At 36.3% G+C, this 23,902-nt stretch overlaps 1 protein-coding gene across 1 annotated transcript in view; it reads left to right on the top strand.

Annotated features, from left to right (window-relative positions):
- Nucleotides 1-17,859, top strand: part of SDAD1 (SDA1 domain containing 1) — a 29,981-nt gene extending 12,122 nt beyond the window's left edge. Inside the window, exons 8-21 of the mRNA XM_011360555.2 lie at nucleotides 316-417; nucleotides 997-1,066; nucleotides 2,252-2,355; nucleotides 4,048-4,105; nucleotides 5,828-5,886; nucleotides 6,600-6,676; nucleotides 7,678-7,775; nucleotides 7,858-7,934; nucleotides 8,580-8,709; nucleotides 9,962-10,056; nucleotides 10,194-10,384; nucleotides 10,492-10,576; nucleotides 11,416-11,577; nucleotides 14,428-17,859. Coding sequence (XP_011358857.1) covers nucleotides 316-417; nucleotides 997-1,066; nucleotides 2,252-2,355; nucleotides 4,048-4,105; nucleotides 5,828-5,886; nucleotides 6,600-6,676; nucleotides 7,678-7,775; nucleotides 7,858-7,934; nucleotides 8,580-8,709; nucleotides 9,962-10,056; nucleotides 10,194-10,384; nucleotides 10,492-10,576; nucleotides 11,416-11,577; nucleotides 14,428-14,475 — 1,356 coding nt within the window. The 3' untranslated portion in view covers nucleotides 14,476-17,859. The remainder of the gene's footprint in view (nucleotides 1-315; nucleotides 418-996; nucleotides 1,067-2,251; nucleotides 2,356-4,047; nucleotides 4,106-5,827; nucleotides 5,887-6,599; nucleotides 6,677-7,677; nucleotides 7,776-7,857; nucleotides 7,935-8,579; nucleotides 8,710-9,961; nucleotides 10,057-10,193; nucleotides 10,385-10,491; nucleotides 10,577-11,415; nucleotides 11,578-14,427) is intronic.
- The last annotated feature ends 6,043 nt before the right edge of the window (nucleotides 17,860-23,902 follow it).

Genomic DNA, 23,902 nt, shown 5'->3' with positions numbered 1-23,902 from the left:
AATGTGAATATATTATAGTTTAAGCATTTTGTTATTGATAAATATTTCTTTCCAATTTCTTTTTTCAAATAAAAGCAAAATTGTGTTCTGTTTATATATTATACTTCAATATAAATTAAAAACAAAAATCAGTGCTGCAATGAAAATCTTTGTATGTGCACATGGGCAAATACTTTTTTACTGAATTTTTAAAAGTTATGTTCATTTAATAATGGTGCAGAGAATATAATTACAAAGAAGTGGTTGAAAGGATTACTCTTTGCTTCTGTGCAGATTTTCCTTGTTTACCATTTTACAAAGTAATTTCTTCTTCAGGATGAAGGACCAACAGCAAGAGATCTGCTAGTGCAGTATGCCACAGGGAAGAAAAGCTCTAAACACAAGAAAAGATTGGAAAAGGCTATGAAAGTGCTCAAGGTGAGACTTGTACCTGGGAAATGAGGTAGGAATCATGGGGATGCAGAATATGTGTTTTTTAGCAAAAGCTTTTAAGAATTTGAAATAAAGAAATAGCATTTTTAAAAGATTAGAAATGTATAATGAATTTTTAAGCACTAATTTTTTTAGACTAGTAAATGTTTTCAGCTCTAGCAAAATCTGTAACTTGAGTAAATTCATTTGATTAAATTTACTTTTCACTTATTCTGATCAAGATGGCCTGTATTAGGTTATCTTTGCTAGCTATGTCTACAGAAGAGTAATAGGTACTCTGAGAATCATTAGTTTGGTCCTATGTAATTTATAATGCTTATATTTTCAAATTTTTAAAATTCTCACAGGTGCTCATAGGTGGAAAATTCCCAAGGTTTAATCTTAAAAGACAAAAACCACCTTTAATTTGTCTAGTTGAAAGAAAGGTTTTTGGAACAAAGATTTTTTCTTTTTAAATAGTATGATGGGTTTGATGATAGCATTTAGCACATTAGCACATTTAACCCCAAGCACCTCATCACTGTAATTCAGAATGTAAATGTTTTTCCTCTCCTTGTCTTTCAGAAACAAAAGAAGAAGAAAAAACCAGAGGTGTTTAACTTTTCAGCTATTCACTTAATTCATGATCCCCAAGGTACTATAATGATGAGTTCCCAAGTTCCTTGTTGGCCTTACCTCTGCCTGTTTAGTTTCTTACCTTCTGAGTTACCAGAAAATATAAGATACCTAGCACTTAAGAGACAATACTTAGTTGTTATTAGTTTATTGTAACCTAGAGAATTTTGTTCAAAAGTGGTGACTGCCAGTCCACAGCAAAATAAGAAAAATATGGAAGAATAGCTCTCTGTGATTCATGTCTTTAACAACACAGTAGTGGTAGGACATTGTACTTGACCAAAGGAAAAATTCAGAATCTTTTATTGATCCTTTTTTTTAAAACTGATGTGTGGAAGCCAACAGTTTGGGAAACCTGTTCTCTGGAATACTAGTTCTCAAACTAGAGTGCACATTGGAATCGCCTAAGGAATTTATAAAACTATATTGGTGTTCGGGGCCTGCCATCCCCAGACTCTGATTAGTTGGTATGGGGTGCAGCTGAGCACTGGAATTTTTAAACGCTCTCTGTACTCTAATGCAGGGGTCCCCAAACCCTGGACTGTGGACTGATACTGATTTGTGGCCTGTTAGGAACTGGGCCGCATTAGGAGGTTAGTGGCGGGCGAGCCAGCGAAGCTTCGTCTGTATTTGCAGCCGTTTCCCAGCGCTAGCATCATCGCCTCAGCTCCACCTCAGACCATCAGGCATTAGATTCTCATAGTAGCACCGGTCCCTGGGGACTGCTGCTCTAATGTACAGCAGTGTTTGTCGACCTCTCTTAGTGTTTCTTAAACTGTAATAATGTACATAAAAATCACATGGAGATCCTGTTAAAGTGTCTGATTCAGGAGGTCAGGTGATTCTGTATGTCTAACAAACTACCGTGTGGACCAGCTACTGGTGGTCTGCAGACCACACTTTGAGGAGCAAGGCTCTAGAGAACTGTTAAGTGAAACACCTATCAAGCAGTCACCCAAGATAAGGATGCTAAAAATCTTGGGAATCCTTAAGACTTAACTTTGGGCACCATTGAAGTTTTATTCATCTGTATGTGAATCTTTTCACTTTTTGTCATTCTTGCTATTTTTACCATCCTGTTTCGGCAGAGTGATTTCAGGCACAGCCACACCAGAGTTGCTGATCTTACTGTCTTTCTCTCTAGCGTTAGATAATGTGCGGATCATGGACCCACAGTGTACTTCTCTGATACTCTCTTTTCTAGATTTTGCAGAAAAACTGCTAAAGCAGCTAGAGAGCTCTAAGGAGAGATTTGAAGTGAAGATGATGCTCATGAACCTCATCTCCAGATTGGTGGGAATTCATGAGGTTTGAATTACATTATGTTTCTCTTGGTGAATATTAGAAGTAAAATTATTCTTGGTAAAAGGAAAGTCATTAAGATAGAGCAGTGGCTTAATTTTATTCCCAGAAACCATTTAAATGCACATAACTTACAGAAAAATAGTCTTTCTTTCTGAAAATAGCCATTTTTATCATTTTCTTATCAATATGAATGGATGTTAAATTGTACATATATTTGGTTTATGGACAGACTATTTTGTGTTGTATTTTTCTACTTTCTTTTTATTCAACTTTGTTTCACATATACATTTTTCTGAGCCAACATAACCCACATATTTTTATCCACCATTACTGTATTTTGCAGTTTATATATCCACAGCCTTCCTGACTTCCAGACCACTCTAGTAGATTATGTTTGCAAACCTGAATTCTCTGGTCATTTATTTAATATTAAATTAGTTTGCAGAAGCTCCTTGGTAGTGTAATGTATTTATATTAAGTATACATATGGAAACTTCACACATACTGTCATATACTGCTAGACTAACTGCCATTGTAAACAAGGTGAGATTCCCAAAATTTAGGCCATAAAGAAATGACCATTGAGGTTGTTCCCTATTTTGCTTTTGTGACTAATGCTGCTCTAAACATCATTGAGTGTGTTAATTTCCTTCCAAAAAAACTTTTTTAAGTAAAACAGTCTTGTTTATTGAAATCAAACAGTATAGACATATGTCAAGTTAAAAATGAAAGTATATATGAGTGAAGGCAGTCATTTCTTTAAGAATAACATTTAAAGAATAAATTGCCTTTTTTCCATAGGCTGCAGTTCTAAAGCAGAATTAGCAAGTCAATTCTGGTTACATTTGTGAAAGTAATTTCATGTCATACCTGAATTTGAGCTTGATAGGAAAGCAGAAGCAATTTGTAATTTAAATACGATTTGATGGAAATGATACCAGAGTTTCAAAACTAACTATAATTGAATATACATCTTTATATCGATCCCACATCTTCCCTGTTTCTTCTCTGGCCCTGGTTTTGCTCTGTGGCCAAAATAGAAAAAATTAATGTATTCTCACACATGAACTTTGAAAAAGACCAGTCCATCACAAAAGTTTCTCTTGAAGTCAAAGATTGCATTTGCTTTAATGACTGGACCCATGCCACCTTTATTTAGGTAGCCTCCAAAGGGGTAGTGTTTTCTCTCTAAAAAGAACTGAGAGCGATTCCTCCAGTGTGGTTAGATTGGTATCCAATAATAAAATCAGAACTGGGAGGGTTTTTTGTGATCAGATTATATTAGATGTGATTCAGATTTGAATTACTATTTTGCCAATTGCTTTGGAGCTTTAATATCAATGCTGTTCCTTCCTATAATCCTCTTTATTTTTAAAGACTAAAAAATTAGATCCATAGCCACACCAATTTTAAAAGTAGAAGAATGTTGCATTTTGGCTGCCTTTTTCCCCCTAGTTTATTCTGTATACACTTTCTTATTCCTTTACATAATGAGGATAGTATCATAGCCTTCCTTTCCTTGGTCGAAACAGCACATTGAATCATCCTAGGGCATGAATGCTTGTTGAGAAAAAATAAAAGTAAAAAATGATTCCCAACTAGTTGAGCTTGGTGATGTAATTGTATTAGGGGGAAATTAAACTCTGTAACTTCAGTTATGTATGTATTAAAATCAGTGCATTCTTTTTTGCACAGCTTTTCCTCTTCAACTTTTATCCCTTTGTGCAAAGGTTTCTGCAGCCCCACCAAAGAGGTAAGCCTCCTACTTGCCAGGTTTCTTTGGTGGCCTTGGGTACAAATAACCATCCAGAGTCTTTTTTTCTGGAATTACTAAAGACAAGAGTTAGGAATGAAGTGTGTTCTGTTTTAGGGAAGGAGAAAGAAACCCTTAGGTTTTCCAAAATCTGCCATAAGGTACTTGTTCTGCTCATCAACTTTAACAATTATTTTTGGGAAAAACAAAAAACAATTTGGTTTCTCAAAGCGAGCCTTTTTGTACACTAGTGCCCCATTTCCAGTTGGTTTCAATTATGTGGTCAACTGCAGTCCAAAAATATAAAATGGAAAATTCTAGAAGTAAACAGTTCATAAGTTTTAAATTTAATGATATTCTGAGGAGCGTAATGACATCTCTTGTTGTCCAGCTCCATCCCATCCAGGACATGAATCATCCCTTTGTCTAGCATATTCACGCTGTATGTGCTCCCTGCCCATTAGTTCACTGAATAGCTGCCTCAGTTATCAGATTGACTATCTCAGTATCACAGTGCTTGTGTTCAGGTAACCTTTATTTTACTTAGTAATGGCCCCAGACTGCAAGAGTAGAGATGCTGGCAATTTGGATATGCCAAAGGGAAGCCATAAAGTGCTTCCCTTAAGCAGAAAGGTAAGTGCAGTACAGTAAGATATTTTGAGAGAGAAAGAGACACCACACTCACATAACTTTTATTATTATTGTTGTTAATCTTTTATTGTGCCTGATTTATAAATTAAGCTTTACGATAGCTATGTACGAATAGGAAAAAATTTCCTATATATAGGGTTCGGTACTATCCACGGTTTCAGGCATCCAGTGGGTGTCTTGGAATGTATCCCCTGTAGATAAAGCGGGACTATTATAAGACCATAAATACTAGTGGAAAAATGCTAAAAAAAAAAGTTTAACCTTTTACTGTAACTTTGTAATGGATATCAGGATTGTATCTTACTGCTCTCATTGTTCTCCTGTATTCTCAATTAAAAACAACATAAAAGCAGGAAAGAAGAGATGGTTGTTTTTACCTTTGAACTTGAACTAAGGTAGGAAGGAAACAAACCTTTATTGAACATCTAACATGAGTCAAGCACCATGCTAAGTGTTTTATATGCATCATCTCATCTAATCCTCACTTCAGTCCTGTGAGGTATAGAAAGAAAAAAAAAACCCAAGGTCAGTCAGCAAACAAATGGCAAGTTAGGATTCATTTCACTTCTGTAGCTAAAGGTTTTGTTTTTATGTATATACTTCCCCTTTTAAGGGAGAGTGTGTGTATACATGTATGTTTGTATTCATTTGTTTAGTGCTTCTAGGCTAAGCACTACATTAGATAATAAGAATTCCACAGTGGACACAAAGCAACATCCTGACCTTCACAGGGCTTCCATTCTAGGAGATCCAGAGAATGCTCTATATAACATGTCCAGGTGAAGATAAGTATTTTGGGGAAGAAGGAAGCAGAGTAAGGACAACAGGGAATGCTGGGGCAGGTTCTATTTTAGAATATGTGGTCAGGAAAGACATTTTGATAAGGCAGCAATTGATCAGGGACTTGAAAGAAGCAAGGGAGTGAGCCATGCAGATATCTGGGGGTTGGGTGTTCCAGGTGGAATAAGCAGCAATAGCATTAAGGCCAGAATATGCTCACCATGTTTGTTATAGTCCTGAGAGGCAGAACAATAAACTGACTATGACCTTTCTGATCTCTTATATTTTCAGAAGTAACAAAGATCCTTCTGTTTGCTGCACAAGCATCTCATCACTTAGTACCCCCAGAGGTGAGAACTCTTTCTTTTTTTCATCACCTAAAAGGATTTATTACCGAAACAGAAAGGATTGCAATTTGGTACATGCAGACGCAGTGAGCCATGAGCACACTTGAGTTGAGAACTCTTAAACCTTCTGTCTAGATCTCGTGCATGCACAGCCATGCCACTATTAAGTATATCATGTTGGCTTTTCCCACAAGGAATACTGCCCCCCTTCCCCGCCTTTTTTTAAATGACTAGAAAAGACACTAACTCTTGAGGAGATATACACAGAAGTTTGGTTACAAAAACAAACAAAAAAATTACTATGGAAAGTGAAGTTGAACAAATTGTTGAGAATTCCAATTTCGTTTGTCAAGTCGTATGACAGAAGGACAGGAGTATCAGTAAATCTATAGTGATTATTTTTCAAAACTGATAATTCCTTTCTTTGATTAAAACAGTATTTGGATTGGATTATCCTGGGTAGGAGCAATTTCTTTAATTCATGTTGAAAAATAAGATTAAAGGAGAGCAAAATTTAATCCAAGGATAGCAAAGAATACTAAAGCGCAGAATGGAGTTATTTTTACCTGTCTTCCTCAGTCTTGATTACTTCTAGCTCCCAAACCAAAGATAGAATGCTGTTTTCCGACTACGAATAATCTATTATTCTTTATCCTCAAATGTTTGAGTAGGTACAGACATTGCTCCAGCACTCTTTTCTTTTATTCCCAATTCAGATCATTCAGTCATTGCTCATGACTGTGGCCAACAATTTTGTTACGGACAAGAACTCTGGAGAAGTCATGACAGTAGGGTATGTAGAATGTGGCTGGAGGCACTGGATGTGTTTTTAATGTACTGAGTTTGCTTTAGATCAGGGATCCCCAACCCCTAGGATTCTTAGGAACCTGCCGCACAGCAGGAGGTGAGCGGCAGGCCAGCAGCGAAGCTGCATTTGTATTTGCAACTGCTCCTCAGCGCTACCATCACCGCCTCAGCTCCATCTTAGATCATCAGGCATTAGAATCTCATAGGAGCACCGGTCCTTGGTGTCAAAACGGTTGGGGATCGCTGCTTTAGTTGACCAAGATGTAAGATTTTAGATGGTACTGTGGCCTATCGGAAAGCAGTTTAAAATATACTGTCTTCTCAAGAGGTTTGGTATTTTTATTTTATTGGTCAGAATTTTGAGGAGGAAGCCAGAGAAAAGATATTTTGTTTTTCTAATCAACATTTTGTTTTTCTACTAGCATTACTGTTTGAAATGAAAGATTGTTTAGAAATCAAAGTGTTTTTCTCTTCTTTCCTACCATAAATTCATATCTTCCCTTGGAACAAATGATTTGTTATCGAATCACTCTTTAATCTCTAGACAGTGCACTGGCCCTTCTGATTCATTCAGAAACACTTAACAAGTGTGAGCACTGGTTTAAGGATTGTCTGATCTGTCCTAATAACTAAGTGGTATGTGAAGAGCTGCTTTTTATGTAATTATTGCTGCGATAACAGTCCTAAAGACCTTTAACTTTACTTATTTGATCTAATCCCTCCTCCTCTTAGAGTTGGTAAGTAAATGCCACCATTATTTACTTTACAAAGAAGATAACTGTTTCTTATTCCACTAGTGGAGGAAATGGCAATAAACTAGCAAAAGCCCTCTAAGGCTGCAGTCCCTCACAGTCTCTACCATACTGCAGTTTTAGAGACCTAAGCCCTATAAAACCCAACTTCTGTTCCTTTTGATTTTTAACCTTTTAGGAAACCTTTGATTAAAATTACTGTTTAATTTTTTTTAATTCATTTTTCCTTTTCTAGAATCAATGCTATAAAGGAGATAACAGCTCGATGTCCTCTAGCCATGACTGAAGAACTTCTCCAAGACCTGGCTCAGTATAAAACACACAAAGATAAGAGTAAGTTGCATATAGAATGATTCATTTTTTATCTCAATAGACTCTTTGTTCTGGAGTTTCTAATTAAATTATTATTTTATAGATGTGATGATGTCTGCTAGAACTTTGATTCATCTCTTCCGAACACTGAATCCTCAGATGTTGCAGAAGAAATTTCGGGTAGGCGGAGCATGCATATGTTGATCTAAAGGTTATGATCTCGGAAGATAAGAGTAATTTCTTAAAATTTGAGTTTTAGTATTTGTGGTACTTCATTATGAGTATTGGTGATATGTGTAGTTTTATTCTGTAAGTTTAGAATACAATGGATTGGATATCATTACCTTAAATATTTTGTAGTTGGCATATGCTCTTTGATGATGACTGAGTCTTATAAGCCAGTCAGGCTGGTTCTCTTGAAAGCTTTTGACCTCATTCACAAATTGGAATTCCAGAGATCAGTCAGTACCTGATGCCATTATTGAACAGGCTATTCCCCAGCGAGGTACCACCTCTTTGGAGTTGCGGCGGAAGAGAAATGGTGATCTCAGGACTTAATAATTATAACAGTTATTCTCTAATAACTTCCAGTTTCCTGATCTGGAAACTGGAAGAGAGCAAGAAAATAGTGGGCAGAGTTCTGGCTGGGAGATTTACTTTGACCCAAGGCATAAGTGAACCATTATTGTTATTCGATTGCTTCCATTTTTGTGTGTGTGTGTGTGTGTGTGTGATTCTTCTAAATTCATAATTGTAGAGAATCCTTTTCATGAATAATGTTTTGTAATCTAAGGACTTTGTTAAAAACAATTTCCTTTCCTTTAGGGTAAGCCTACAGAGGCCTCCATAGAAGCAAGAGTGCAAGAATATGGAGAATTAGATGCTAAAGATTACATTCCAGGAGCAGAAATTCTGGAAGTTGAAAAAGAAGAAGAGAATGCTGAAAATGATGAAGGTTCATTTTTATTTCATCATTATTCAGAAAAAAATCACTCCTATCTCTCTCTGGACCTTGAATTCTGTTTGCTGTTTGAACATTCAATCAGGAGATATTTATTGAGCAATGACTACGGACCAAGCACTGTTACCAGCATTAGAGCTAAAACATGGTTCTTGTTCTTAGGAGACTTACATTATAGTGTACGAGTTGTCTTTTCATGTCCTTCAGATTGGCTGCCCCTTATCAAGGGTGTGCTGGGCATTTGGGAAAGATAATGGTTTTTTGATTGTTGCCTAGAAAAAAATGATGAGGATTAGTCCTTAGCAGTTCTCCAAGATTTTCCCATTGAAGGAGGATGCTTGTTGAACTTGCCGAAGAATGTTTAAGAAACTCTATTCTGATTTCTGGGGCCAGCCTTTATTACATGGTTGCTAGAGTCCTGTCTTCTTCTTGTTCCTTCATTATTTCAATAGCTTTCTTAAGCATTAGCTATGGGCTAGTCACTGTCAATGCAAAGATGAATGATATGGTTTATGCCTTTGAGGGCATTCATAAAGAGCTGAGCAATAAAGTATTAAGAGGATTTATGATTGAGTGGTGCATAGGGCAGGAAAGAAGTCAGATCTACCTTAGAGGTTCAAAAAAGGCCTCAGGGAGATGGTGACCTGTGAACTTTACCTTGAAATATAAGTGAGGAGTGGTAAAATAATGGAGACTAATACCTCTGTATTGAGGTGTCTACAAGGTTCCATTACATCCAAAATCTTCTACCTCAGTCTAAGTGACTATTAATAACTAGTTTTTATTTTAAATATGTATTAACATGCTTGGATGAGTTAGATACTTGCTGTGTGGCCAAGATAAATGTACAAGTGCAGTTTTGATGGACACGGTTTGGTAGAAAAAATGTGGGCTCCAAAATCAAACATGGTTTTTTATGATTTCATTGTAGGCAACATTTTCTAACTGTGTGGCGGCTTAGGGCAGGTTACTTGACTCAGTTCCTCCTCTGCTGATTTGTGATGGTTAGAGGAAGTGATTTTAAGGTTTTGGCTCAGGGTAGATACTTGGTCAGTGCTTATTTCCCGTTCTTTAAATTAATTAAATTGATGTGGCTTATTTAACAATAAATATTGCTCAATTGTTGGTCCATAGAGCATTTATTTGAGGATCATAACCTTACTTTTCTTTTGCTTGATTTATCTCAATTTACCATGAGTACACAACCTAAAATGATAGCACCCACAGTGTGTTCTTTCTCACACAGATGGGTGGGAAAGTGCTAGTCTCAGCGAGGGAGCAGATGATGATGGTGAGTGGGTCGACGTGCACCACTCCTCCGATGAAGAACAGCAAGAAATTGTAAGTCTCAAAGTTTCCTTCTACTAGCGCATCACTCTGATATTTGGTAAGACTTAATTTATCCTGGGCCTTGTTGGGGGTCTTAAGCTCTCACGTGAGCTCGTAGCCAATGTAAGCCTTTGTTGTGTGCTCTCAAGTCCGAGAAGCTGCATAACATGCCCATGGAGGAGCGGAAAGCCAAAGCTGCAGCTGTCAGCACCAGCCGAGTTTTAACTCAGGAAGACTTCCAGAAAATCCGTCTGGCCCAAATGAGGAAAGAACTTGACGCTGCTCCTGGGAAAGCCCAAAAGAGGAAATATATCGAAATAGACAGTGATGAAGAGCCCAGGTACAGCGGCACATATACAAGGTCTTCAGTCAACTCACATGGTAATGAAAGTATTAGGGAAATGAATTCTATCCTTGTTTTATGATATATTTATTCCTTCATCCCAGGGGTGAGTTACTTTCTCTTCGGGACATTGAACGACTTCATAAAAAGCCTAAGTCTGACAAGGAGACAAGACTAGCAACTGCAATGGTGAGTGAGACCTACCATTCCCTAGTCCTTGAAACAGAAAGCAAAGAAATGAAATATGATCCAGAACTTATGTAGGCACAGAATGGCAATATTTTATTTTAATGTTATAAATAAAGGTATAATGAACATAGAATTAAACTCACAGATATGAGATGTTTGGTTAGATGAGTTTTAACAACTAGATAGCCATGTAACCACCGCCTGAAACCTGTTAGAGAGCACAGAAAAGCACTATTACATGTTCATGGTATTGAAGAGGCTCATTACATTTATCAAAGTCTTTAGAAAAGCAGAGGAATGTTTGCAGTCATTAATGAAAAGCCAGAGACAGTTGGAGTCTGCCTCTGGCAAGTACATGACTGTGATTGCGCCCTGCCTTCAGTTCCAGCTTCATTGTCTATACCTTTGCTTATTTTAGGCACCATCTCATACTGGCTCCACATCACCCTTTGCATTCCATTTGTACCTGTTTAGATAAGTTTAAAAACCCATGTTCTTTTTCCTCCACACCTTTACATATACTATCTCTACTTCTTGAAATGCTTTACCCTTCATCTTTCCTCCACCACGAATGCCTTTGTCCTGCAAAAAACAGCTAACGGATATCCCTTTCTAAGAAGCTCCTCAGATCTCATCAGACTGAATTATGACCTTTTCTTCCACTGAGCTCCCCTAGCCCCATTATAACACATCATGGTCCATTTTCCCCTGGACTGAGTTGCTGGGGAGCAAGGACCATTTTCCATTCCTTGCCATTCAGTAGAGTACCTGGCACAGAGGAGACGTGTATATTGATTAGATAACTCTTGAACTGTTTGTGCGTGTGTGTGTGCTGATAGGCTGGAAAGACAAACCGAAAAGAATTTGTGAGGAAGAAGACCAAAATGAATCCATTTTCCAGTTCCACAAATAAAGAGAAGAAAAAACAGAAAAACTTTATGATGATGCGGTATAGTCATAATGTCCGCTCAAAAAATAAGCGTTCCTTCCGAGAAAAGCAGGTGAGTTCAACTTGAAGCTTGAATGGCTATAATAGTATTGTCGTTCTAAGACTCTTACATTTGAGTTGGACCTGTGCCTTTCAAAGACCTTGTATTGTGTGTGTCTCAGGATAAATAAGGGAGTGTTATTGGAGAGGTGGAAGGTAGTCAGGGCATGTAAATCCTAAACCTGACTTGGTTGAGATTCATCTGTGTGACCAAAGGGGAGTCTAATTTTCTTCTCTAAAAAAGTAAAAGGGTGCAAGCTAGATGATTTCTCAGGTACATTCCCTTGCTAAAATTCTCAGCAATTTCTTATGTGAAATATCAAAATGAACTGAGTTTTTGAGTGCTTATTTATGTCTGGTACTTTTATTTTAAAGCAAGAATTATGTTCGTAGTATCTCAAACAATTTTTGTAAAGCAGTGCAAAATAAATAGTTTTGTTGTTGATATGATCCTTTCTCTGTGTGCCCCTTTGCAAAGCCTTTATGTTTATAGGCCTTTGAGATTTCATTTTATCCATTTTCAGTCTTCGATGGTTATTCCTCTGCTGGGCTTGCTTATATCAGTAATTTACTATAGTAAAATAAATTTATGTTTTAATGTCTTTTTCTTCTGGAGGTGTGCCAGTGTGTATCAAACTGTATTCTGAAAAATCTCCAGAGAATCAAGTCAAGGGTAAAGTAGTCCTACATTCTGAACCCGTGTTCTAAAATGCTAGGCCAGGACCAGCCTTCCCGGCCTGAATGTAATGGTCAGCTCTCCAGGGCAGTGCTCTGTCTGTGAGGGAACCAAATCAGTGTTAACGGAATTAAGGTGCCCTTTAAAGTCTGCCTGTTTATTTAATCTTTCTAGTTCTAAACTGTGTTTAATATTATGTAAATAGTAAAGTGACAGCATTCGCATAGAAGGTGTTGAAATTGAGGTGAAAGGAAAGGTGCCATTTAAGATTTAAAATTTTCCCAGCTCAGTTTAAATTCATAGTTGAATTGATTAATTCCATGAATTTATCCTTCACCAGCCCTTCGTGAGAGTTTATAGTTAAGTAAATAGTTGGTAGGCTTTGCGTCATTATGAGGTTTCTGTGACCTTGCTACAGTTTAGCAAAGGGTATTCCTGTGCTCCCTACATCTTTCCTCTGTTTTTTTAGCATGCTTTTTTGTCATAATAGCGAAGCTTGACTTTGTTCATTGTTAGTATGTTAATTTAATCAGCATACAACAATATGAACAGGTACTGTGATTAAACCAGTTTTACAGATGAGAAAATAAGACACAGACGAATTTGAGAAATACCTCCTTAGTTGTGCAGATTAAGTTAAAATGAACTTCTTGATTTTTTTTCTACTTCAAGTGCCCCAGCTATTCTGCCTATCTACAAAGAAATATCAAGACCCAGATATGAGCTAAAGGCAAGGAGTCAATAACTTAAAATCATAAAATTTAAAAAATTTGAATCTTTAAATGTAGAACCAGGCAAGTTACCACCTCACCCTCCCCCCCAAAAATGAACACATATCTTAATAAAATTCAAAAGCTAGCAATCTTAAGAAGTTTCTAGGAATCCAAGAGTGGTGCTTAGGAATTAATGGAATATTATCCATCATCACTTAAGATACGTCTGTTGACCGTTATTTTTTTAATTTGGGTTTATTCTTGATGATCTTTTATTGCATATTCTGTTTTTTTCTGAGACATATATCACTTTATAAGGACTTTCATAGGTTCACTTTGAACATTGGTCGTGCGGTCTTCTTTTTCTCCAGATTTTAAACTCTTTATTTTCAAATTTAAGAACCCAGCTCCTATGGTTAGGGAAGGAATCCAGGGGATTAAAGCTTGGAACCAGTTGAATTGGAATACACAATTCACCATTCACTAAAGAATACAAAATTAATTCTTTCATTTTATTGTACATACAGCAAACACAAAAATAATTAAACAGGTTACAAATTAGCCCATAATATTTGACATAAACCGCAATTGTCAAGATTTTAATTCTGAATTAATTTCTTCATATTTGAGCCATTATAAAGATTAGGTGTTAATATTTATTTACTGTAAAAATTTTATTTTAATAGTTGCTTTATATTTATTTATTTTTAAGAAATAGTTAATACTTGTTAACATGATTGGAGGAAATGATAACTTGAAACCTATGGTAGCTCTTAGGCGCAGATCCCATGCTCAGATGTGCTTGTGTGCAGATTGAGTGTTTTTGTTGAGTTTTAGATGTTCAGCATATTGTGGTTTCAAGGGGAGAGATCTGGGGATGTCTCTCACTACGCCATGTTTCTGACTTATAAAATTTTCTTAGTTCATTTACTGCATTAAACAAACCCATTTGAAAATCTTCAACTAAGAGAACATTTTTTTGTATTCCAAATTATATATTATAGAGTTATCTTAAATCTGCACAAGTGCTGAATGCTGTTTAAAAGCCTTTACATGGTCCTTAAGTGCCATATTTAGTGGAATATACATGATCTTGAAAAAGGTGATCGTGAAAAAAAATTTTTCCCGTCGGCTTTAATTTAAACAATGTGTTCCACCTCAACTCTAGAATATTAAGAGCTGTATAGACCAGAGAAGTACTGTGTATTATCCCTGTGGACAGGTGATGCTCCAGTCTCTATTTTGTGACTGCCCCAGTTTCGAGCTTTTGTCCCCAGTGTTGGGTGAAAGCAGTCAAGAGCTTTGCCAACCTGGTTACAGCTTTGATCTGCTATGGGATATTTCACTAATTGTAGTTTTTCAGAATGATTTATTGACTTAATGATTTCATTTTGGTACACTTCCATGTAACCAAATTAGTATCATGGGGTACCCAAGAGTTACCATGTTTAGATATTTTTTTCTTACCTTCCAGTTGGCGCTGCGAGATGCACTTTTGAAAAAGAGAAAAAGAATGAAGTAACCTGGACAAGCAAGTGTTCCATTCCAAGGAGAATGTTAAATTCATGTCATTACTCTGAAAATTAGTAAATCAAGAATGTTTATTTACATTAAGAAGTCCAGAAGTACTATGTTATAAAAACCAAAGTAAATTTAGTAGCAATTTGGTGTTTTTATTTTGGAGATGGATAATACGGGGATGTTTGAAATGCAAATAGTAGTGGTATTATAAAATTATTTTCTAAATTTAGTGTTCATATAAAGGATAAATTATTGAATGTCTGCTAATTTGTCACTATAGTTATAAAAATGACCATAATCCCTCACTCAAGGCATTCACAGCCTATTTGGGGGATTTGGGGACAGGTGTATATATGTGTATTTACAGTGCAGTGTAAATAGTTCTCTAGTAGAGATAGGTCCATACTTCTGTGGGGTTGCAGAGGCCTTACAGGACTCCGCAGGGCACAGGAGTTACATATCCCCTTGAAACACAACAGGACAATGTTACAAGAGTAAGAGGTTCTTACTTGTAAATAGGCTTACCTGCTGAAAACAGGTCCCTGCTGTACAGATTTTGGGTAGACAATTTAGCTCTTTTAGTCCATCCAAAAGATTTAAACATTTCTTTGAATGCCAGGTAAAATCCTTGCTTTCTAAATTGCCTTATGTATAAATAGTAATCTTTGATTGTCTTTAGGTTATCATTTGAGTTGCTCATTCTTCTATAGAGGAAAAAGAAATCAAACTGATTTCTTTAGCCTTTTTTTACCCTGCAATATTTTCAGCCCAGTGTTTGCCTTGTGTCCGTAAAGGGTTTCTGATCTCAGATAGGTACTCTCGTATGTCTTGAGTGGCTGTGTTGGTCTCTCTTCCCTAAGTATGCTTGAGTAAATTTCAGGAGACAAAAAGCCTTGGTCACTCTCTCTGTTTGCAGGTTGTCGTATTTAGAAAATTTATTGCCTTGTACCTCAGATTTTTTAGATAATGTGGTAGATGAAAAAATTGCTTCTCTGTTACTTTAAAGTAAAAAGCAATTTTGTGCCCACTCAGAATTATAAAGTTTCTAAGAACCACTTTTCTTGTTCTTTGTCCAGTATCTTCTGTTCACTTTCTGAGTTCAACTTCGGTTTTATTTTAATGAAACTTTGTGACTTGCCCCAGGATGCCCCAGGTCACTGGGCATTAGTTGTGAAGACCTTGAGGATTAATGATTAAATTGCACTGGCCTAATGAGGGGAACTGTCAGGAGTCAACCTCAGCAGCTTCAGCATTTCACAGGAAGTGTCTGGTGCAAATTTGAATGTTTCAGATTAAAAGCTACTCTCTTTTTGCATTTTTTGAGCTGTCTTCTCACATATCTAGCTCCAGAGAGAGATATATAAAATTCAAAATGGCAGAGCAGCTAGGGTCCACAGTTCTGCTGCATGAATCGTGATGGTCCAGGAAATTTCATCCTTACAAGGGACTTTCCCACCCCATTGAGATGCCAAGAGGCCGAGTCCAGTCTGTGTTCTGACCTCTGTTCTTCTACTATGGGTTCACTCTGCTCTTAACTGAGGTTTATATGCAAGATAGAAAAATATCTGGCTTACAAAGGTACAGTCTTAACTCTGTTTTATGTCTTCAATCTCATAATACCTTATTTCTATCTGATTCCTTTTATTATTTTATAAATCTCTTGAGAATATTTTCTATTTAAATTTGAAGATCAGATCCCCATAAGATTGGATGCTGCCAGCAAAGGCAGACATACCTTCCAGGGTGACTTTTTCCTTGAAGAAGTCACCAGAGTCTCAGCTTCAGCTGTTCGGTTTCAAATTTTTGTCAACCCTAAGTAGATCCATTTCTAGGAGGAACTCACACTGTCCAAGCTCATCATATATATAAAGAGATGTATAAATCTAGAATGGTGATATATAATGTATGGGATCTTAGCAAGTTCCATTAGAAAATAAGCTGCATAAAAGACAGTCTGTTCCCTGCCATATCCTCAGTGCTCAGCAAATATTTGAAACCTGATTTAATCTCTATCTGTTTTCTCTCTGTAAATATAATACAACCTACCTCATTGATTGTTTTAAGAATTTTGAGAACTAATGTTTATAAGCACTTAGCATGGTATTTGCCACAAAGTAAGCAGCATTGAATAAATTTCTCATCAAAGATTAGATATCTATTCACTTTTTATTTTATTTTTTGTTGAATTTACTTGAAATGACAATTGCAGTTGCTACACATATGTGTTTTACCCCTCATTCATTTGTGAGTGAACTAGTTTGAAATACAAAAGTGTATACTGAATGCTCGCTATGTGCAAAGCACTCTGTTAGATGCTGTGTGGGTTGCCAACACAATGTTAGTGTCATGTAGAAACTGAATCCATTGAAGGGAATAGACTTACTAAATGACTGTAATACAAGGCCACTTCTAGAGCTATCAGAAAAAGCACAGCCTAGGCCTGGGGCATCCTGCTGGCAGGAGGATGAAATGCCTGTTTGCTGACAAACATGCTTAGGATGACCACAGCAGCAGTAGGAGATATATTCCTGAATCATAAAAGAAATGTTATGGTTTAAATTTGGTACAGTTTTTAAAGGTTATGGTTAATATAAATTTTTTCAATACTTCATATTCTAATTCTTTGAAAATTTATAATCTATGTAGTCTTGTATGGCAATTTTGTTTAACCAGAATGTTTAATCAGTTGGAATATTTGTTCTTCAAACTCTTTTAGATAAACACTTTTAAAAACTGTTCTACCAGGTGGCATCCTTTCATTGTATAAAAATAAAACTAAAAATTATTGTGTACGTACTTTTAGAATGTATTATATATTTTAAAATATTGAATATGAATAGGAAGGTAAGATACTGACATGGAGGCTTTTTTCTTTTGTAAGGAAATAACTTTTCTCTCAGTATAGTCTTTGGTCTGCACTTGTTTAAAAATGCAAGTGAGAACAGAAAGCACAGCTAATTCTGTACCATTTAAATACCATATATTTGTATAGGGCACTCCTTATATGGTAATCTTAATTTCTTCTGCAAATTCTGCAAATTGTTTTATCAATTCGATCTCTATGGAGGTGGTTAAACTATGATTTATCCACATGATGGAATATTATGCAGCATTAAAATCTTTACAGTAAGAAATGCTTACAAATGAAAAGAACAAAGTACAGAAATTTATAGAATAATCCAATTAAACATGAGAGAATAGAGAATAATAAAAGCCCAAGGGGAAGTATGCCAAATATGAAATGTGGTTTTCTTTGGTATTAGGATCATGTGTGAGATTCTTCTTTCTACTTTCTTAATCTTTTACAGTGTACATGTTTTTATATATGTCATTGAATAAGAATAACTTTATCTGAGACTGGAGAATAAAGGTGCCTGAAGACTAACCCTTGTGAAATGTTTTTAAATCAGAGGGGAATGCATTTAAACAAGGGATTGATGTGAAAATATGCCAGAGTAGTTGTGATCTTGCCTTCTTAGCCACTCTCTTCCACTCGTTTATTGACGGAGTGCTAGATGGGACCCTCTTACTCCAGCCAGCGGTACAAAGTGTTAGCAAAAGTGCTCAGCACAATTCTTAGGGAACATAATTTGTAGTATTCATCAGGAGCCAAAAAAGTCATAACCTTTGATTCAAACCCACTTCTGGGAGTCTTGTCATGTAAAATGGTCTAAAATATGGCAAGAGATGTGTTCGTTCTGCCCAAGTAAAAGAATATGCATCTAAAAGTAGTCTGACCAAACTGGAGTCTGGCATGAGAAGTCTGGAGGTAGACTTGCTGGTTTGTGCTCAGCGATGCCCTTGGGTACTTAGTCTCCTTTTCTGCTTTGTCATTCTTAGTGTGTTGAAGCCAGGTTCTGGATTCAAATGCTGATTCTTTGACACAGCTGCGCTGTTGCTGGCAAGTCACTCCACACAACATCCTCATCTGTAAAACTGGAGATAATGATAATACCTTTGCCTTCATAGACATTTCTTCTGTGTTTAAGGCAACAGGAAGGCCCCTTGCCACATCAATAAAGCAAAAGCTTTCACAGTATCCCTGCAACAGCCTTCCCTTAGTTCTCATTAGCCAGAACTGGGTTACATGGCTACCTTACCAAGAAGGGAAGTCAAGAAACCAGGAAACAGGATTTACTGGCCTCTCAGCTTAGGTGCACTGTAACCATGCCAGCAGAACTGGGCTTCTGTTAGCAAGAAAATAAGGGAAATGGATTTTGGATAGGCAACTAGAAACGTCTGCCACAAGCTATTTGTAGGGAAATAGTCATTGCAACATATAGTAGTAAAAATGGGTGCAAGAAAATATCTAAAATATGGCAATAGTTAAGCAACTTGAGATATAATTACTAGATGGAATATTCAAACTGTTTTAAACAAGCACATTGATAAAAGGTTATCTTAAAGGTAAGGTAAATAGTGTGGAAAATGTTATGCTATTTTTAAAAGGAAAGTACAAAATGATTTTAAGATGTGTTTTTCACATTTTTAGTTGATGAAATTGGGATGTGTCTCAAAATTTTGCAATAGTCTTGACATAATTGTCATTGCCTGTACATTCATGAACTTCATCTCAAAATCTTAAGTTGACATCTGCTAATATCAAGCAGGGATTAGCATCAAAATTTGCAGGGGAGTCAGCAGCTTATAAGCAAATTCCAGGAAAAAAAAGATTTTTTTGAAGTTTTAAACTTTATTAATATATAATAAATACATAAAAGTACAAGTACCGTTAACTATACTTAAGCTGAACAAAGTTTTACAAGTTGAATACACTCCTGTTATCAGAACCCAGACCAAGAAACAATATTACCAACACCTTTTAAGCCCCCTTTTTGAGTGGAGAACTCAAGAAATGCTGCATCATCAAGGTTCTTTAAATGGCACACAGAGTGGTACATGGAAAAACATGGGTATCTGATACCAAGTCAAACAGGATGATTCAGAAGAGTCTAATTCTGAATGCAGAAATCTAATTTTTAATTCAAAGAAGCTTATGTTATACTTTAACCAATTTGTTTCACTTTTTAAATGTATGAGTAACTATGTGATTTTTAAATATCTGTGATAATAGACTAAGAGCTCTCAGTGCATATGTTTTTCAATTCTAGTAAGAAGGCATTGTGTTGTAGTTTAAATGGCATTTGAGTTTTTCTTTGAGATACATAAAATAATGGTGCTTCTTAAACTTACAATTTTATAAATATAGTAGGTATATGAAAATAGTTGTTTGGTTTGTGTGGTGGAAATAAAGTTGATTGGATTTTCTTTTATTGTACATATTAAGCATGTATTAAGGTCCTCCAGAGAAGCAACCAATAGGAATGAGATTGATGATAGGTAGAGTAGGTAGATAGGTAGGTAGGTAGATAGATGATAGATATAGATAGATGATAGATGATAGATAGATAGAATGAAAAAGAAAGGAAAGAAAGAAGGAAAAGAAAGAGGAAAAAGGAATTGGTTCATGAGATTACGGAGGCTGAGAAGTCCCGTGATCTACTGTCACAGCTGGAGAATCAGGAAGGGTGGTTGTGTAATTCAGTCCGAGTCTGAAGGCCTGAGAACAAGGTCTGGCAGTGTTCCAGCTCAAGGGGAAAAAGCAAATTTGCCCTTTGGCTGCCTTTTTGTTCTATTAAGGCCCTCAAGAAATTGGATGAGTCCACCCACACTAGTGAGCGTGATCTTTCTTACTCAGTCTACTGATTGAAATCCTGTCTCTTCTGGAAAGACCCTCAGACACACTCAGAAATAATGTTTGTTTAGCCATCTGGGCATCCCGTAGCCCAGGCATGTTGACACATACAATTAACCATCGCAGAACATTTTATAATGTAATAAAATGTTTATGCTAAACGTTTTTTAAAAATAAAACATTACTTCTAATTCCATTCTTGGCAAGATCCAGTTTGGGAGTAGTTGCTATTCCTTATATCTTAAGTTAACATCAGATCCAGGATTGCTTTAAAAGGGAGCTTGACTAAGTGGAATGATAAATTATGGACAAAGTGGGAACTTAATTTTAGAAAATGTTACAAAAGGAGAAGTTTTAAAGAATTACATGAAAACTAAAAATAAATTATGATATTTTACAACTTCTTGTTTTAAGTATACTTAAAAAAGAATCTTCCTTTAGAAAGTTTTATAAACATTACCATTTTAATTGTGGTATTTTTGAACATAAAGAAAAAACTAGAAAATAATGAAATAGCTATCTCAGATTTATTCAATATTAATTTTTACCGTACTTTTTTATTTTAAAGAAATAGAACATTGACAGTATAACTAAAGCCTCACTCAGCCATTTTTCTTCCCTTCTCAAGGGTAACCACTATCTTGAAGTTGATGCCTATCATTCCATGAGTTATTTTTTCTTTACATTTATACATGTGTGTATGTATATATGCAGTAGACAGTATCATTTAGTATCTTTTAAAATTGAATATAAATTGTAACTCAACATTAGATTCTTGATAAATGAAGTTTCATTTTAACTGTTGTATAGTTTTCCATTGTTTATTCATAAATCCACAATTTGTCATTCTCTACTGAAGAGCAGTTACAGTGTATCCACTTTTTTACTATTTAAAAAGCTTTCCTCAGTAAATGTCTTTGTACGTCTCCTTGGACATAGAGTTTTTTCTTTATCCAAAGTTTACAAAGAAATCCAGAAATGGAATTTCTAGGTTGTAGGGTTCATGATTCTTCAACTTTACTAGGCAATGCTTGTCAGCGCCAAGCTGATTGAAAAGGGAAGGCTTAGGTGGTGAGACACCCAGTTGAAAGAATGCACGAGGTGTTGAATGAGAATGAAATGGCAGGCACCAACTTTATTGTGGGGAGCACACCTCTGCTAGTTCATCTTCACCTCCCAGGGGACTGCTTGGGCTATTTTTATATGTCAGAACAATAGCGGAATTCAGCTACACATGCGTGATAAAAGCTGAGTAATGTTTACATGTGTTAAAAGCAAATGCACTACTACACTAATATAACATTCTAAGTCAGGATCATATTCCTAGCTGGGAGCCTGGATCACAGCCAGACCTTGGCCTAGCCAGACCTTGGGCCAGCCAGGCCTGGCGCCCACAATGCTAAATTGCACATTCTTACCAACAATTCATGAGTTCCTATTTTAGCACGCCCATGTCAATACTTGGTGTTACTAGACTCTAAAACTTTAGACAATCGATTATTAATGATATGGTATCATTTTAATAGTAATTATGCAGTTGAGATTGCTTCACGTGGAATTTTGCCATTTGATTTCCCTCTTTTTTTCTTTCTGATTTTTAGGGGGTCTTTACATATTCCAGATACCAATTCTTTGTTAATTACTTATGTTTCAAGTATCTCCACAGACAGGCAATGCCATCTGTGTGATAAACTAAGTGTCCATATATACTTTGGATCTGAGAACTTTTACAACCAGTCCTAGATTCTTTTTTTTTATTTTTAATAGACTTTTTAAAGAGCAGTTTCAGGTTCACAGCAAAAGTGAGCAGAATGTAGATAGAATTTCCAGATACAATAGTATACTCCAGGCTCCCCATCTCCTTTCTATAAGATTCTCCTGTTATCAGTATCCCCTACCAGAGTGGCACATTTGTTACAATTGATGAACCTACACTGACACATCATTATCACCAAAAGTCCATAGTTTAAAGTTCACTCTTGGTTTTGTAAAGACATGTATCTCCCATTACAGTATCGTACAGGATAGTTTCACTGCCCTAAAAATCCTCTCTGCTCTGTCTGTTCACCCCTCTCTTAGCCCTGACAACCACTGATCTTTTTACTTTTTAGAAAGTTTTGCCTTTTATGGAACGTCAGAGTTGGAATTCTAATAGTATGTAGACTTTTCAGATTGGCTTCTTTCACTTAGTAATATGCATTTAAGTTTTTTTTTACATGTTTTCATGGTGGGATCACTCATTTCTTTTTAGTGCCAAATAATATTTCATTGTCTGAACAAAATCACTTAACACATTTCTCAAAACGTATCCCCAACGTTAAGTGGGGCGTGACTATTAGCAAGAAGCCTCAGTTCCTCTCTAGCTCTTGGTAGAAGGTCTCAGTTCCTCAAGTTAGGGATATTTTCATAGGCCTTCTTCGGTGACTTCAGAACATGGTAGCTGGCTTCCTTCAGAGGGAGCAATCCAAAAGAGTGCAAGGAGGAGGCCACGATGTCTTTTGTGACGTAGTCTTGGAAGTCTGACATCATCACCTCAGCTATATTCTATACATTAGAAGCAAGTCACTAAGTATAGCCCACAGTCTAAAGGAGGGAATTAGGCTCCACCATTGGAACGGAGGAGTATCGAAAATATGTGGATATATTTTTAAACTATCACACTTTTTAAACTGAACGAAATGTCAGCTATAAAAAACGTTATATTCCATATTTCTGACACAATCATCTACCTTCTTGCAGTCCCCATAAAAGTATTCTTTAAACCATAGGCTCTGGTCCATACATACGCCCTGAAATCAATGTATAGCATCTCCGAAATATGCACAGCATAAAGGAAGCAGAAAGGAAAGGGCTTAGAGTTTTGCAACTTCAGATCTTCCTTTTAATCTTTGTTTTAAGTTGTCCAATGACTTATCTATAACGTTTTAATAGTAGAGGAATAGATTATATAAAATTGTATTTAGCTCAGCCTAATTGTGAATAACACCTATTTTACCACACTGTAGATTTATTCATTCAATACATTTTATCACAGTGATTTTAAAATTCTTGTTTTGTGGGTTTTTAAAATATCTTTTTAACATCAGTCTTGAAGTGACTGGAAGTCACTTTTTTTTTTAATGCAAGCACACTTCTTTGAACTCAGCTAATCTGTTTCCTCTCTTGGTGATTCTCTCAATGCATCTATGACTTAAGCAGGCAACTGCTGTTACTCAGGCTTTGCAAATGAAAAAATTAAGACCTGGGTCTTAGATCTTATGCAAAGACCAGGAAGAAGTGGGAACAGAGGCTTGAAATTTTGCCCCAGTGACATGCAGGCCATAAAAATGAGGGAAAAAATCATAATTATGGTGTATTGTTTTGACGGGGAGAAAAAAAAACCTTTTCAATTTTCTCTACTTTTCCTGTATTTTAATCACATATGACTGTATAACCATTAAGGACGTTCCAGCCTTATTATGTCAGGTGATTTTCCTAAGACTTAACAGGTTTTTTGTCTCCCAGATACTGGGAACGCAGAGAGGAGATGAGGACCTTTCAGGTTAATCATGAAGGCGGAGCTTGGATTCTGACAGCCTGGCTGGAGGCCAGTGCACAGTCTCACCAGCGGTGTGACCTCGGGCAAATTACTTAATCTTTACAAGCCTCGAATTCCTCTTCAGAAAAACGGAGATGGAATAGTAGAACCTGTCTTTGAGCTTGTTTTGATAGTTAAATGAGACAGAGTCGGCGA

This window comes from Pteropus vampyrus, unplaced genomic scaffold (assembly GCF_000151845.1).
Source record: "Pteropus vampyrus isolate Shadow unplaced genomic scaffold, Pvam_2.0 Scaffold56, whole genome shotgun sequence".
In the NCBI taxonomy this organism is placed as follows: Eukaryota; Metazoa; Chordata; class Mammalia; order Chiroptera; family Pteropodidae; genus Pteropus; species Pteropus vampyrus.
Note: the sequence above shows the minus strand (reverse complement) of the source record. Positions and strands in the feature narration are given on the sequence as shown.